Below are 17,120 nucleotides of genomic sequence, written 5' to 3'. Positions count from 1 at the left end.
GTCTTTCTTCTCTCACAAGTGCCAATGTGGACATTTTAGAGATGTAAGGAGGAAAACCATGAAGATACGTAACTGTTCAGAATTTTAACATTACCAACATTTGAATTGGAAACCGAGCATAAGGCATATAGCAACGGGTTATTATTATGCTCAGTTTACGTTTCTGGGTATCCTTTCTCCTATCAGAGAAGATGAAATGGTTTGCTAGTTAGAATGTGAGTAATAACGTTACAAGCTCAAAACAAAATAGGACAAAACCTAACACAGTCGAGCTCTGGTCAGCTCAACTGGTTTGAGTTATTCACACTTATGATGGACTCCAGGGTACTACCTCTTTAGAATAAAAGGAACCACAGGCATACTGAAGATATTCTGTTAAGGTAATTCATGACGTACTTTTATCTTTAGTATCTCGAAAAAGAATCTCGAAGAACTCAAGAGAAAGAAAACAATTCTCGTCTAAAGGCACATTAAATTGCTATTTACAAACAGTTCTCTTAGGCGAAGCTTTGTTCATTAAGTATCATAGCCTGTCCCAGGAGAACTGAATGCTCCTATAAATGGTCGTCAATGCAACAAGACAGAAATCAGAGCTCTACCTTGAAGTAGGAAAAAAAAAAATTGCAGATATGGCCACAATACCTAAACTGCCCCAGAAAAATGAACTCTAAAATATGTAAATTAATAAGAGAGTTGAGCAGAATGGCCAGATATAAGATAACTATGCAATAGCCACTAGGTTTCCTAGATGGTAGCATATACTAGTTAGGAAAAAGGCATCTTTTCCATCATAATAGCAACAAGACCACAAAATACATAGGGTAACAGTAAGAAGAATAGTAATACATAAAATTAAAAGATTTTAGTAAACTGGGACATGGGGGGTGGTTTGGATGGAAAGACTATATTGTAAAAACATTTCTCCTCCCCCCAGCTCCCCCCCCAAAAAAGCAACCAATTATGAGATTGCATATAAATTCAAATTAAATTCCAATGGGATCTTTATAGGTGGATTTAAGAATTGCCATGAAAACGAGATGTTCGACAGATAATAAATCCTAGTGTGGATACAACTGGATTAAGAATTACTAGACTGGGGGCGCCTGGATGGCGCAGTCGGTTAAGCGTCCGACTTCAGCCAGGTCACGATCTCGCGGTCCTTGAGTTCGAGCCCCACGTTGGGCTCTGGGCTGATGGCTCAGAGCCTGGAGCCTGTTTCCGATTCTGTGTCTCCCTCTCTCTCTGCCCCTCCCCCGTTCATGCTCTGTCTCTCTCTGTCCCAAAAATAAATAAACGTTGGAAAAAAAAAATTAAAAAAAAAAAAAAAGAATTACTAGACTGAAAAATCAGAAAAAGGGATACCAGAAGAGACCCCAGTGTAAGAATTTCTTCTATAGTTATGAAGGAAGGGATCCTAAACGAGTAAAAGAAGGGATGATAACCCAGTCAATAATGTTTGTCTATATGGCAAATAAAGACACTTTTATTTCATACTATATATCATAAACCAGAATGAATTTCAGATGAATGCATGGCCAAGTGTTAAAATAAGAGTTTAGAAAAACAATGCGTGTGAATATTTTGTGGATTTCATTAAAAAAATGTTAATGAAATGTTTATTTTTGAGAGAGAGGCAGAGAGTGGAGGGGTGGCAGCAGAGAGAGAAGGAGTCACAGAATCTGAAGGGGGCTCCAGGCTCTGAGCTGTCAGCACAGAGCCCGACGTGAGGGTTGAACTCACAGAACGCACGATCATGACCTGAGCTGAAGTCAGATGCTCAACCGACTGAGCCACCCAGGCACTCCAACATTTTGTTGATTTTAAAGACTAAAGCTTCTTTTTATTTTTTTTTTATTTATTTATTTATTTTTTTTATTTTTTTTTCAACGTTTATTTATTTTTGGGACAGAGAGAGACAGAGCACGAACGGGGGAGGGGCAGAGAGAGAGGGAGACACAGAATCGGAAACAGGCTCCAGGCTCTGAGCCATCAGCCCAGAGCCCGACGCGGGGCTCGAACTCCCGGACCGCGAGATCGTGACCTGGCTGAAGTCGGACGCTTAACCGACTGCGCCACCCAGGCGCCCCTAAAGCTTCTTTTTAGAAAAAGCACAAGCGAGGTCTGAAGCTATAAACCCTACCCTCCAATTTTCTTCTTCTGTCGAAACAACACAATACAACACAAGAGCAACGTTTTGGAAGCAAGCACTAACTGGGAAGATGTTTTCAGCAAATAGAGTAGTTCCTCCCCCAGTTTATCTGTGGAGAATACCATTCCAAGACCCCAGGGGATGCCGGAAACCATGGAGAGTACCAAACCCTCCCTATACTGTTTTTCTCCTACACATACATATCCGTGATGACATTTCATTTATAAATACGGCACAGTAAGAAACTAACAATACAGAACAATTCTATCAATATACTGTGATAAAAGTATGTGAATGTAGTGTCTCAAAATATCTTGTGTGGTACTTACCTTCCTTCTTGTGACAAAGGGGGATGATAAAATACCTACAGGATGAGATGAAGTGAGGTGATGTGGGCGTGGTAATGTAGCGTTAAGCTCCTATAGACCCGATGATAGATCGGATGAAGGGATCGTCTGCTTCCTGACCATGGATGAAACCACTGATAAGGGGTAACGACTCTATGAGACTATGTGAGGGACAATAACATACATAGAGTTCTTATAAATGGATAAGGAAATTGCTGCTCATTTGAATAGAAAAATGGGCAAAATACAGTTGTATTTAATTCCTAGAACTACAGAGGAAAAAAATGTTTAGATTTACTAACAATCAAAGGTATAAAAATTTAAAAATGTCCTGTTCCTTTACTTTTTTCTTTCCGCTCACTGTTGGCAGGAATGAGTGTCATAAACGCACAGCTGGTCACAGCGTAGACTGGTACATCTTGTCTGGAAAGGAATGTGACAAAATGTGTCCAAGCCCTCAAACTGATTATTCCCTTTGATGCAGTAATGCTCGGAACTCTATTCTAAACAAAGACTGATAAAACCAAGCCTTATTTCAAACAGTGCAAAACTCTAAGCAAACGGCACCTCCCAGATTACGTATTAAATATAGCGCAATCAGAGGCTGGGCTATTATGCTGTCTTTTAAGTACTTCTTGTGAGGATATGTGACAACAGGGAAATATGCTCTTAATAACCACAAGAGGAAGAAAACAGATATGAAAACTATAGACAGTGTGCTTTTAGCTTTGAAGGAAAAAAAAACCCCCAGCTATCTGAATATACACACATATTTGGGGGATAGAAAAGAAGATGGAAGAAAATACCAGAATATGGGTTGAAGCTTATTTCTGCATGGTGGGATGATGCATGAGATTTCTTCCCTTAGCCCATGTCTCTGTTGGAAGCCAACTCACCTGCATAGTCCTCCGTACCATAGTCCTCGGTGGGGTCTTCGACTCGGGTATAACGGACACGTTCTACCTTAGGAAACTCGTTCGTTGGGGAGTAGGGCTGCACGGAGGTGCCATAGAGGACCAAAGACCATTCTTTCAACTTTCCTTGAGAAACAATAATGAAACCAGAGCATGATCACACATTCACGCTTTAGCTTTATCATTCCATTCCTTCTCCTCTAAGAGAAAGCAACAGTAGAAGAGCTGTGAAAAGCATATTCATATGAACATCGCATCGAGCGTACAGCTAGAAATACACATTTTCCATCAGTTGCAGATTTAGCCAATTCACATAGCACATTTTACTGAGCAGCGACTATGGAATACGTCTTAATTTAATCAGCATTTATAAGAAGACTGAGAAATGAACACATTTTAGAGAGGCCTTTTTCTAAGTATGGATGTCTTATTTGAAATTAAAATTGTTTTATCTGGCTTGTTTATCAATAAGAAGGCAAAACCACGGCTTTGTTCCACCTGACTGAATTAGTCGTCTAATCTTAAGAATACATCACTATTCCTATTATGCTAGAGACCCTGAGCTGTTCAGTGACAGCCCGTAGACCCATTGGCTATTTAAATTAGCTAAAATTGAAAAGTTTAGTTCCTCAGTCATACCGCATTTCCAGTGCCCAAGAGGCACATGTGGCTAGTGGTCACTACAACGGTGACCACAAATAGAGAACTTCCGCCCCCACAGAATGTTCTAGTAGACAGTTGGGTAGTAAAGCATTTCACGGTCAAGGGTGCCTGGAGACCTAAGGCAAGTGTTTCACCTCCTTTGCATCAAAGGCTCTCAAAGAACATTTTGTTTTGGTTTAGTCCTTACTGTTGATTTCTTACTTTTTTACTAAAAAAATACTAAATCGTCAAGTTTTATAATGCTAAAGAAAAAAAGAACTGCTTACAGGTCATTAAGCTTAAGAGTCGCCTAAAAAAAAAAAAGCATCAACCACAAGCAGAAATGATTAAGACAAAACAATTAAAAAACGTGCAAGTATGCAGGTAGGAAGCAGGACCTTCCTGAAGGTCCCTCCCCAACTTAGCCTAATACAGAGAATCCGGTTATGGTTCACGCAAGGGTCCCACCACAGCCCTGAGAGTGGTAAACTTCAGGGATCTGCCAGTCATCTATTAAGTTTTAATTCATTCGGGGTTTGCAACATTTGGGAGGTAGACACTTAAATTCCCAAAATATAGATGAGGCAACAGGCATAGAGAATGATAATTTTCCCAGAGGCAGCAAGCGTATGGACTGCTATTAAAACCCATCTGGGGCATTCCAGGGTAAGAAGACAATGTAGGAAGGTCCTGGATCCACCTCTTCCTATGGACTCACTGAATCTACAGCTACATAGGGAACAATTTCCTCTGAAAAAGAAAAACTAAAACTAGCTGAGTGGCTGCTACACGGTAGGCAAACAAAAAGTCACATGAAAGCAGGTAAGAGTGGTTGAGACACAATCTTGGAATAAGCCCCTCCCCTGGCACTGTGACCCACAATCGGGACTCGAACCCCCAGGTTTCTCCCCAAGAAGCAAAAGGTTTGAATCTCCTACCGGGTACCCCAGTTTTTAAGACCTGCACCTGAGAAGAGCCCCCAAAACATATAGTGTATACAGGGCTTCAGACCCACAAGGCAATAGTCAACTGACTAGTTCACAGAGAGCTTGCGTATGTGGACCCACCCACTCCAAGTCTCAGTGCAGAAGCAGCAAATTGAAAAGCAGTGACTTCCTCTTAAAGAGGCTTATTCGTTTACCTTAAAGTCAAAGCAAGATGCAGACATCCGATTTAACATACAGCCAAGGGCCTACTGAAATACTCTCCAAAGACAGACGCTGATGGGCGCCATCTTTGATCTGTCCCTCAGCCTTGCTCCAACTCACTCATGTCTCCCAGAAGGAACGTGTACTCTCATCTGGCACCCAAATTTTTGTGGCTGCCTCCCAGGGGACACCTCTAGGTTGCTGGCACTGGTGGCTAGCAGTGCTTCTGTTTGCAGGTAACAGAGATTGTAAACAAAATCGACAGATCTATACTTAAGCTCGCCAAGAAGAAGAGAATCAAAAGCAGAAATGAACCAGGAGAGGTTATAACTAAAAGAAAAATAAAAACTGCAAAAATATGAAGGATCATAAAAGACTGTTATCCACAATCACACACCAACAAAATGAACAACCTAGAAGAAATGGATACATTTCTAGACGTATACAACCCGTCGAGAGTGAATCATGAAGAAATAGAAAATCTAAACAGACCAATTACTAGTAACGAGCTTGAATCAGTAATAAAAAGCCTCCCAGCAAAGAAATGGCCACAGCTACATCTTGGCTGGTCAATTCTACCAAATATTTAAAGAATCCGAGTCTTTCTTAAACTCCAAAAGAGAAGGAACATTTCCAAACTCCTTATATGAAGCTAGCATTACCCTGATCCCCAAACCAAACAAGGAGGCCACAAGTAAATCCCTGATGAACACAGATGAAAAAGTCCTCAACAAAATATTAGCAAACTGAATTCAATATTACAGTCAAAGGGTCATACGGCATGAACAAGTGAAATTTATTCCAGGGATGCAAGAATGTTTCAACACTCACAAACCAATCAGTGTGATTCACAACATTAACAAATTTAACGACAAAAATCATACGATCATCTCCATAAGTACAGAAAAAGCATTAGCATAATTCGACATCTATTGATGATAAAACTCTCAACAAGGTGTGTGTAGGGGAAATAAAAAGCATAATAAAGATCAGGAGTGAGACACTTACCACTTTTAGTCAACATAGTATTGGAAGTCTTGGCCAGAACAATTAGACAAGAGAAAGAGAGGGAATTCAAATCGGAAAGGAAGGAGTATGTCACTGTTTGCACGTGACATGATCCTGTATATGACAAACCATAGAGGCGCCACCAAAAAAACTATTAGAACTAATCAACAAATTCACTCAAGTTGTAGGATTCAAAATCAATAAACACAAATCTTTTGCCTGTCTATACACTAATAATCGAACCATCAAAAAAAAAAAAAAAAAAAAAAACCTAAGAAAACCCTATGTACGATTGCATCAAAAAGAATAAAATGCTCAGAAACTTAACCAAGGGGGTAAAGGACCTATACACTGAAAACTATAGCACAATGTTGAAAAAAGCGAAGACAAAAATAAACAAAGATAATCTGGGCTCGGATGAGAAGAAGAATATTGTTAAAATGTCCATACTACCCAAAGCAACCTATAAATTCAATGTAATCCATATCAACATCCCGTTAGCATTTTTATAGAAATAAAACAATCTTACAATTTTTATGGAACCATGAAAGGTCAAATCGCTCTTGAGAAAGAAAAACGAAGGTGGAGGCATCATGCTTTCGGATCTCAAAATATATTACAAAGCTATGGTAATCAACACACTATGGTATTGCCATGAAACAGACACATACATCAATAGAGGAGAACAGAGAAACCAGAAATAAACTCATGCATATATGGCCGATTCATTTACAACAAGCAGCCAAGAATACACAACGGACAGAGGATTTCAATACACGGTGCTAGGAAAACTGGACAGCCATGTGCAAAATAATGACACCGAACCACTGTCTTACATAATAGGTAAAAACTAACTCAAAATGGATGAAAGATTTAGGGGCGCCTGGGTGGCTCAGTAGGTTAAGTGTCTGACTTCAGCTCAGGTCATGTGAATTTGAGCCCTGCTTCAGATCCTCTGTCTCCTTCTCTCTCTGCCCCTCCCTCCCTTGCATGCGTGCCCTTGCTCTCTCTCTCAAAAATAAATAAACATTTTAAAAAATGGATTAAAGGTTTGAACAGGGGGCGCCTGGGTGGCGCAGTCGGTTGGGTGTCCAGCTTTGACTCAGGTCATGATCTCGTGGTTTGTGAGTTCGTGAGTTCGAGCCCTGCGTCGGTCTCTGTGCTGACAGCTCAGAGCTTCGAGCCTTGTTTCAGATCCTGTGTCTCCCTCTTGCTCTCTGCCCCTCACCCGCTCGCTCGCTCTCTTTCTCTCTCTCAAAAATAATAAAATAAACATTAAAACAATTTAAAAATGGTATATGATCTCACTTGTATGCTGAATCTCAAAAGCAAACAAACAACCAAACTAAAAAAACCTGATCTCATAAACAACAGAGAATAAATTGGTGGTTGCCAGAGGTTGGGGTGTTCAGAGGTGGGTGAGATGGATAAAAGGGGTCAGAGAGTGCAAACTTCCAGTTATAAAACAACTAAGTTCTGGGAGTGTAGTGTAAAACATGGTGGCTGGAGTTAATGATCGTATACTGTAGATTTGAAAGCTGCTGAAAGAGGAGACCTTAAAATTTCTCACGAAATGACAAAAATGTTTAAACTCTGTGAGCTGATGGAAGTTAGATTCCCAGTGGTGATCATTTTGCGGTAGGTACGAACATCAAATCATTAGGTTGTATGCCTGAAGCTAATACAGTATTACATATCAATTACATCTCAAAAAAAAAAAAAATCCATTCAGAATCCAAATGCTGTGTCCCTAAGCCCTTATGTAATACTGCCCTTCTGTTTACTTCCAGGAGTTCAGAAACTTGAAGTCCAAAAAGGAACACATTCTGTGCCACATTCATTGCTTTCTGACAACTACACTGGGCTAGCATGTTGATTTCTTTGTGGCTTGCCCTCTGCCAGCTTTTCTTTGGACTCACTTGTTAATGAGTATGCTTTTCATAATTAGGGTGCTGTTCAGTCTCAGAATTCCAAATAGTACACATGAAGTAGTGGCAAGAAATGAATGACCGACCCCCTGAAATCCATGACCCGATTGCCTTTACATAGCGACGCAAAACAGAACTCATTTTTCTTATGGCATCTCTCAGGTGTACCAATGGAGCATATAATGCAAGGACACTATAAGAAATCCAACCCCTCAGTACCCTATGGCCCGGCTCATTAACTTAAGATCAATTTGGAGCTAAAATTTCTCCTTGTAAAGTACATGGAAGAATGCTGACTCATAACTGATTACTTCCATTTGTGTCATTTCTGAAGAATCTCCTAAGCCCGCAGGGGACATACTTGTTGGGCAATTTATCTCTTTCTGTTTCACTTATTATGTAATCTTATTTCCTTAGAATCTGCCACAAGTCACATCAAATGCTGCCGTATTTGGGCCATCATTTCTTCCTCTCCTACGACGTTTTCCAATTGTTAAATTATTTAGGAGATTTTGCAGTTGATGGTACAACATTCTGATAAGAAATAGGTGAGTAAATGCAGAAGGAGAAAAATCAGTTCTACACGTTGGTACACAAATGCCATCTGCTCAAGAAAGAAAACGCAAGATAGGTCTAATGTGTCACAAGATCAAAGACCACAATCGAGAAAGCCTTCAAAAGATCCTTACTGTGGACTTCTGGTCCACGATGGTGACGTAGGAAGAACCTGAACTCACCTCGTCCACAGCCACACCAAATCTCCACCTGCTTATAGAGCAATTCTTCCTGAAACAGAATCAAGTGCTCGCTGAATAGCTGCCGCACAAGAAAAGACACACTGTAGAGAATGACAAGAAAGACGCTTTCCAGGACACCCCTGATGCAAGGGGCCCTGGGATCTCCTGGCTTGCAGCCACTTCAGTTTCATGTGTCCTATAACAAGTGCTCCCTGCTCAGAGAGCGCCATGACCCCTGGCTTCCATCTCCTTCAGTTTCAGCTGCCTTGTCTGTGCACCTTCTGTGCAGAGAGAACCAGGCTGCCCCAGCCCACACGCATTTCAACTTGAGCTATCCTTCCAGGGTACCCTCTGCACAGAGAGTGCTGTGATGCCCTGGCTTGCGCCCACGTCAGCGTCAGCTGTCAGACTCTGATGCCCTCAGCACGGATGGCCTCAGGACCACCCCAGCACGTGCCTACTTTAGCTCAGGCCGTCTCACCAGGGTGGCCCCAGCACGGAGTGACCCGCGACCCCCAGTCAGCCCACTAAAGCGACCAGGCACATACAGTCTACACAGGGGAAGACCAGACGCAAGAGCATTCCTTCTAATTTAGGAGAAGTAGCTGTTCTGCCTAATTCACAGAAAGAGACAAAGACAATCAAGCAAAATGAGGAGACAGCTGGAAAGAAAGAAGAAGACAAACCTCAGAAAAAGAACTAAATGAAATATAAATAAGCAACATGCCTGATGAACAGTTCCAAACAATGGTCATGAAGAGATGCTCACTGGACTGGAGAGAAGAATGGAAGAACTCAGAACTTCAAGAAAAGAGACAGAAAATACATAGAAAACCCAATCAGGGTTGAAGAACACATTAACTGAAATTAAAAATACGCTATAGGGAATCAATAGTGGGGTAGAAGATACAGAAGAATGGATCAGTGATCTGGAAGACAGGGTAAAGCACCTGAACTGAACAGAAAAAAAAAAAAAAAAAAAATAGGAATGAGGATAGGCTAAGGACAACGTAAAGTGAACAGCCATTGACATCATTCCCAGAGGGAAAAGAGAGACAGAGAGGGACAGAAAACTCATTCGAAGAAATCAAAGCTAGACACTTAACTAACCTTGGGAAGGAAACAGACATTCAGTTTCCGGCAGCAGAGAGAGTTCAAAACAAGATGAACTCAATGAGGTCCACACCGAGACATAATAATTAACACGGTAAAGATTAAAGATACAGATAAAAGCAGCAAGGGAGAAACTTACATACAAGGTAAACCCCACGAGGCTGATTTTTCAGCAGAAACTTTGCAGGCCAGAAGGAGTGGTATGATATATCTGATGTGCGTTTAAAAAAAAAAAAAAAAAAAAAGAAAGAGAGAGAGAAAACTACAAGCAAAAATACTCTACCTAGCAAGATTATCATTCAGAATTGAAGGTGAGATCAAGAGTTTCCCAGTCAAGCAAAAGTTACAGAAGTACAGCATCACTAAACTAGCTTTATAAGAAATGTTAAAAGGGACTTTATTAGGTGACAAGAAAAGGCCATAATTAGAAGAATGTTATGAAAGGAAAAAAATTCATGAGTAAAAGAAAACATACAGTAAACAGCTGGTAGTAAAATGAATTATATGTAAAAAATTAATTAAGGAGATTCACAAAATAAAGAGACATAACATATGACAACATATACCTAAATGTGGAGGGCGTAGTAAAAATTAAGTTCTTTTAGAATGTGTTCAAACTTAAGTTACCATTAACTTAATACAGACCACTATATCCTTCAAATGTTATACATGAACCCCATGGTAAACACCAACCAAAAATTTAAAGAGAAAAAAATAAAGAGAAAGAAAGCCAAGCATAACGCTATGGAGTCATCAATCAAAAGAATAGAGAGCAAAAAGAAGAAATGAAAAAGAACTACAAAAACAACAAGACAACAAAATGGCAATGAAAACATACCCATTAATAATGACTTTGAATGTAAACAGTCTATATACTCCACTCAAAAGACAGGGTTGGGGAATGGATAAAAAAACAAAACCCATCTATACGCTGCTCACAAGAGACTCACTTCAGACCTCAAGGCACATACAGACTGAAAGTGAAGGGATACGGACACAAAAAGATATTCTATGCGATTGGGAGCAGGAAAAAAAACAAAAACAAAAACAGCCAGGGTAGAAACGTTTGTATCAGACAAAACAGACTTTAAAACAAAGACTGTAACCAGAAACAAAGAAAGACATTACATAATTAGGAAGGGATCGATCCAACAAGAGGATGTAACAATTGTAAATATCTATGTACAACTTTGGAGCACTTAAATTCATAAAGCCAAATGACATAAAGGGAGAAATTGGCAGTAATACAATAATGGTAGGGGACTTCAACACCAGACTTATACCGATGGATAGAACATCTAAACAGAAAATTGATAAGGAAACAGAGGGCTTGAATGACACATTAGACTAGATGGACCTAACAGATATACCTAATAGTCTAGCCAAAACCAACAGAATTTACATCCTTTTCAAGTGTACATGGAACATTCTCTAGGACAGATCACAGGTCATTAAACATATCTCAATAAATTTAGGAAAACTGAAATAATATCAAGCATCTTTCAAATCACAACAGTATGTGACTAGAAATCAATTATGATAAAAAAAAGGTGGAAAAAAACCACAAACCCATGGAGGCTAAACAACATGCTACTAATCAACTAATGGGTTAACAGAGAAATCAAAGAGGCAATAAAAAAATACATAGAGACAAATGAAAACGAAAACACAATGGTCCCAAATCTTTGGGAAACGAAGAAAGCAGTCCTAAGAGGGAAGTTTATAGCAAAACAGGCCTACCTCAAGAAGAAAAAAAAATTCAAATACACAATCTAAACTTACACCAAAAAGAAATATAAAAAGAACAAACAAAGCCCAAGTTAGTAGAAGGAAGGAAATAATAACGATCAGAATATAAACAAATGAAATGGAGACTCAATAAATGATAAAAGATCAATGAAACCAAGAGCTGGTTCTTTGAAATGGTAAAATAAATAAACCTTGAGCCAGACTCATTGAGAAAAAAGGAGAGAGGATCCAAATAAACAACATCTGAAATGAAAAAGAAGTAACAACTGACATCATGGAAGTACAAAGGGTTATAGGAGACTATTATGAAAAACTACATGCCAACAGATTGGAAAACTAGAAGAAATGGATAAATTCCTAGAAGCATACCATCTTTCAAAACTGAGTCAGGAAGAAATAGGAAATCTGAACAGACCAATTACTAGTAACGACATTGAATCAGCAATAAAGAAAAAACAAAAACAAAACAAAAACACCTCCCAACAACAAAAGTCCAGGACCAGATGGATTCACAGGTGAATTCCACCACACATTTAATCAAGAGTTAATACCCATTCTCCTCAAACTACTGCATAAAAAAGTAGAGGAAGGAGAGCTTCTAATTACATTCTACGAGACCAGCATTATCCTGATACCAAAACCAGACAAAGGCACTACACAAACAGAAAATTACAGGCCAGAATCCCTGATGAACACAGAGGCAAAAATCCTCAACAAAATATTAGCAAACTAAATTCAATGATGCATTAAAAGGACACTCACCATGATCAAGTAGGATTTATTCCAGGGATACAATGGAGGTTCAGTATTAGTAAATTAATTAGTGAAGGGTAATTAATAAAGTGAAGGATAAGAGTCATACGATTATTGTCTCAGCAGATGCAGAAAAAGTATTTGACAAAATTCAACATCCATTCATGAAAACCCTTAACAGAGTAGGTTTAGGGGGAACATACGTCAACATAATAAAGGCCATAAATCAGAAACCCACACCTCACGTCACACTCAATAGGGAAAAACTGAGAGCTTTATCCTAAGATCAGGAACAAGACAGGGATGTCCACTCTCACTACTTTTCTCAACGTAGTACTGAAAGTCCTAGCCACGGCAATCAGACAACAAAAAGAAATAAAAGGCATCCACGTTGTTAAGGGAGAAGTAAAACACTCACTATTTAGAGATAAAATAATATTATATAAAGAAAACCTGAAAGACTCCACCAAAAAACTGTTAAAATAAATGAATTCATTAATGTTGCAGGCTACAAATTCATATTCAAAAATCGGTTGCATTTCTACACACTAATGATGAAATAGCAGAAAGGGAAATTAAGAAAACAATCCCATTTACAATTACACCAAAAAGAATAAAATACCTAGGAATAAACTTAACCAAGGAGGTGAAAGACTTGGGGTCTAAAAACTATAAAACACTGATGAAAGAAATTGAAGAGGACCAAACAAATGGATTAGAAGAATTAACATTATTAAAATGCCCATACTACGAAAGCAATCTACAGAGTCATTACAGTCCCTATCAAAATATCAAGAGTATTTGGCACACAACTAGAACAAATAATACTAAAATTTGCATGAAACTACAGAAGACCCTGAATCACCAAAGCAATCTTGAGAATGAAGACCAAAGCTAGAGGTATCACAATCCCAGATTTCAAGATACACTACCAAGCCATGGTAAAGTAGTATGGCACAAAAATGTACTTATAGATCAATGGAACAGAAGAGAGAACCCGGAAATACACCCACACTTATATGGTCAGTTCATCTGCAACAAAGGAGACAAGACTATACAGTAGGGAAAAGACAGTCTCTTCAATAAATGGTGCTGGGAAAACTGGACAGCTACATGCAAAGGAATAAAACTGGACCACTTTCTTCTACCACACAAAAAGAGGAACTCAACTCAGAATGGATTAAAATCAACTCAGAATGGATTAAAGACCTAAATGTGAGATCTAAAGCCCTAAGACTCCTAAAAGAAAACAGAAGCAGTAATTTCTTAAATATCGCTCTTTAGGAAAAAGAAACAACGGCAAAAATACACTGGGGCTACACCAAAATAAGAAGCATCTGCACAGTAAAGGAAACCATCAATAAAACAAAAAGGCAGCCTAGTGAATGGGAGAAGACATTTGCAAGTGATATATTGGATAAGGGGTTAATATCCAAAATGTATCAAGAACTTATACAACTCGACAGGAAAAAAAAAAACAAAACAATCTGATGAAAAAATGGGCACAGAACATGGATAGACGTTTTCCCAAAGACGTAGAGATGGCCCACGGACATATGAAAAGATGCTCAGCACCACTCATCATCAGGGAAATGCAAATCAAAGGCACAATGAAATATCACCTCACACCTGTCAGAACGGCTAAAACTAACAACACAGAAAACAACAGGTGTTTGTTGGCAAAGATGTGGAAAAAGGGGAACCCTCTTACGCTGTCGGTGGGAATGCAAACTGGTGCAGTCACTGTGGAAAACAGAACAGAGGTTCCTCAAAAAGTTAAAAGCTAAAAATAGAACTGCCGTACGATCCAGAAATTGCACTACCGGGTATCTACCCCAAAACAAAACAAAAACAGAAACGCTAATTCCAAAAGATATATGCATCCCTATGTTGATCAAGGCATTATTTACAATAGCCAAGATGTAGAAGGAACCCATGTGTCCACTGAGAGATGAATGGATAAAAAAGATATGGGGTGTGTGTGTGAAACATACACACACACATGGAGTATCACCCAGCCATAAAGATGAATGAGATCTTGTCCTCTGTGACAGCATGGATGGTCCTAGAAGGGATTATGCTTAGTGAGATAAGTAAAACAGAGAAAGGCAAACACCATATGATTTCACCGATACAGAGAACAAACTTGTTGCCAAAGGGGAAAGGGAGGGAAGGACAAGAAAAATCAGTGAAGGGAGGTGGGAGGTACAGGCTTGCGGGTATGGGATGAATAAGTCACAGGGATAAAAGGCACAGGGAATCTTGTCAACAGCAAGCTAATACGTTGCGTGGTGACAAGACGCCGGTCACACTTGCGGTGAGCACCACACAGCATACGGACTTGTTGAATCACCACGCTGTGCACCTGAAACTAATGTAACATTGTGTGTCAACCGTATCAATTAAAAACCCTTAATATGCATTTTAATAATACACAAATGGGAAGAAACAATAAAGAAATGTAAACTCAGTTTGGAATCAGGAACCTCTACATTTGGGAACGATTCTACCCTAACTGGGCTAGACACTTCTACATCTCCAACTGAAGTTCTATTAGCTTACTGCAGAAATACCTCGTTAATTAGAGAGAGAAACCTTCCATAGGAATATACGCCATTGAAACAATGATGAAACCATTGAAACCAATGATGAAACCATTGACACACGGACACACACAGAAAAGCAGAAGTCCCTTTTCAACTTTGTAATTAATCCTAAACTCAAAGGTTGGTGGAAGGGAGGATATACAACAACTGTGGGTACCTACGCAGGCCTCCACACCCCCGGCCAGTAGGAGCATTAGGGCATCTCTCTTCCGGCATAAAAGAACATCTGTAAAATGACTAGACGTGACGAGGATTACATGTGAACATTTAAATGGCATCAGGGGAAGCCAACGCTGTGGAAGAGACAACTCTAGATTATCTGGGTTACTGCTGAGAGCTTTTAACACAGACGATCATAATAAAATCTGGAGAGGCAGTGAACTCCTGGAGAGCAGAGATTTATATTCACGGCCCCTGACCCTTGCACATAAATACCTAGTCGACCATTAGTGAGCCCCCAGGGGTAGTCTGCTCCTGTGGGGGGGGGGTAGCATTTTATCACTGACCTTCTTTAGAAATGCTGGTGCACGGCGATAGTAAAGAGCGGAGTCAGTTTCAGGTAGTTTTATCGCTATCTTATATTCTCAGCAGATAATGTGTACCCCTTATGTCTGTCCCTTCGGCTGCACCCCACCCCCAGGTTTGTTCACAACTACCACATTTGGACAGTGATTATTTCCCTGGGACCTCTTGAGATGTAAGAGCCCTGACGTGGCACCTGTTGATAAATCAACTGGGGTCGGGCACTGCACCCACGTCACCATGCTGCCATTGCCCCTGGGCGCCACGACCCAGGGTATCTCTATTAAATGAGCAATGACCATGGCCTGGAACAGGAGATTGGGGGGGCGGGGGGCGGGATGGAAGTTCCTGGGAACTAAGTAGATTATGAGCCAATGAAAGTGTCTAGAAACTAGGGTCTAGTTATTTTCACGTGTTCTATCCTGCCTTGTGGACAGACATTTGGTTTCTCGATAAAGGTTTGGCCACCATTATATTCCCGGTGCATGCTGGAGACGAGCTGAATCTGGACACTGCTTAACAAATCTTTTATCCTGATTCACTGCGACCCTGCCACCCTTCTTGTTTTAGCTTCCCTGAACGTGGGTCCGCTGTGGCAACGCAGAGAGGCCACATCACAGAATTAGGGGAAAGAGATCGCCAAAGGCGCGGCCAAATCCGATCTCTCAGAATGAGTAACTTTCCCTGCTTCATTCCTGTGTCCTGCTGTGTGCCTCCTCTGCCCTATGCAGCCCACAGGGTCTAAATAGCACACACCCTTACAGTTAATTACAGAACGTCTGGTTAATTTATTCTGCCATCAGGGGAGGGCTAGAATTGGAGGTCAGTCCTAAAATGCCCTCAGGCCTGGATCTTCTACGGAGGGACTGTACAGAGAGAGTACTAAGAAACATGAGTTTATTAGATGGTTGAAGATGTGTCCACAGCTGGGTGGGAGGCTGGGGTGTCTGTCAAACAGATCACCTGCTACTGAGCCATGTAGGGCTCCATCACGGGCCACACAGGCCCCTGTGAAAAACTGTTCAATCCCCACCCCCCCAAGCTACCTTTGTAATTTCCCTTACTTCATGTTACAAACAAAAGCTTCCTAGATTAGCATGAGGAGGAGAGAGGCCCTATGCCTCTGTTAACATTGTAAGTTCCATGTTTTACTTAGCTGGAAAGTATTCCTTTTTCTTAGCTCTTAGGCTCCCAAGGGCCATTCATTTTCTTTACTGGTAACCACTTTAGCTGGCACAGGCCAAGCTCGATGTCTTGTGAACACTGAAAATTAATAGGAGAATAAACCCAGAGAAAAACCTAACTAAGGAAACTTATGACCGTGCAATTTAATTCACTGCAGGTGGGCAAGGCTGGCATGCTTATGGGGGAAGGTGGTTAGAGATGTGGGTCCTATGTTCTGAAACATCAATCAGCAGCTGCCATGTTTTATCTTGTACTTATATCTAAACATTTACTCTTCAGTTCTAATAATCCTTCAATTATTACCTCAAATGGTAACGGT

General features: G+C 40.2%; 1 protein-coding gene across 3 annotated transcripts in view; it reads right to left on the bottom strand.

Moving 5' to 3' along the window:
- PCSK5 (proprotein convertase subtilisin/kexin type 5) overlaps nucleotides 1-17,120 on the bottom strand; it is a 460,872-nt gene that overhangs the window by 168,333 nt on the left and 275,419 nt on the right. For all 3 annotated transcript variants that reach the window (XM_045468528.1, XM_045468529.1, XM_045468530.1), the window contains exon 14: nucleotides 3,393-3,536. In XM_045468528.1, the coding sequence (XP_045324484.1) occupies nucleotides 3,393-3,536 (144 nt within the window). The remainder of the gene's footprint in view (nucleotides 1-3,392; nucleotides 3,537-17,120) is intronic.

The sequence above is a fragment of the Leopardus geoffroyi genome, chromosome D4, assembly GCF_018350155.1.
Source record: "Leopardus geoffroyi isolate Oge1 chromosome D4, O.geoffroyi_Oge1_pat1.0, whole genome shotgun sequence".
Classification (NCBI taxonomy): Eukaryota; Metazoa; Chordata; class Mammalia; order Carnivora; family Felidae; genus Leopardus; species Leopardus geoffroyi.
Note: the sequence above shows the minus strand (reverse complement) of the source record. Positions and strands in the feature narration are given on the sequence as shown.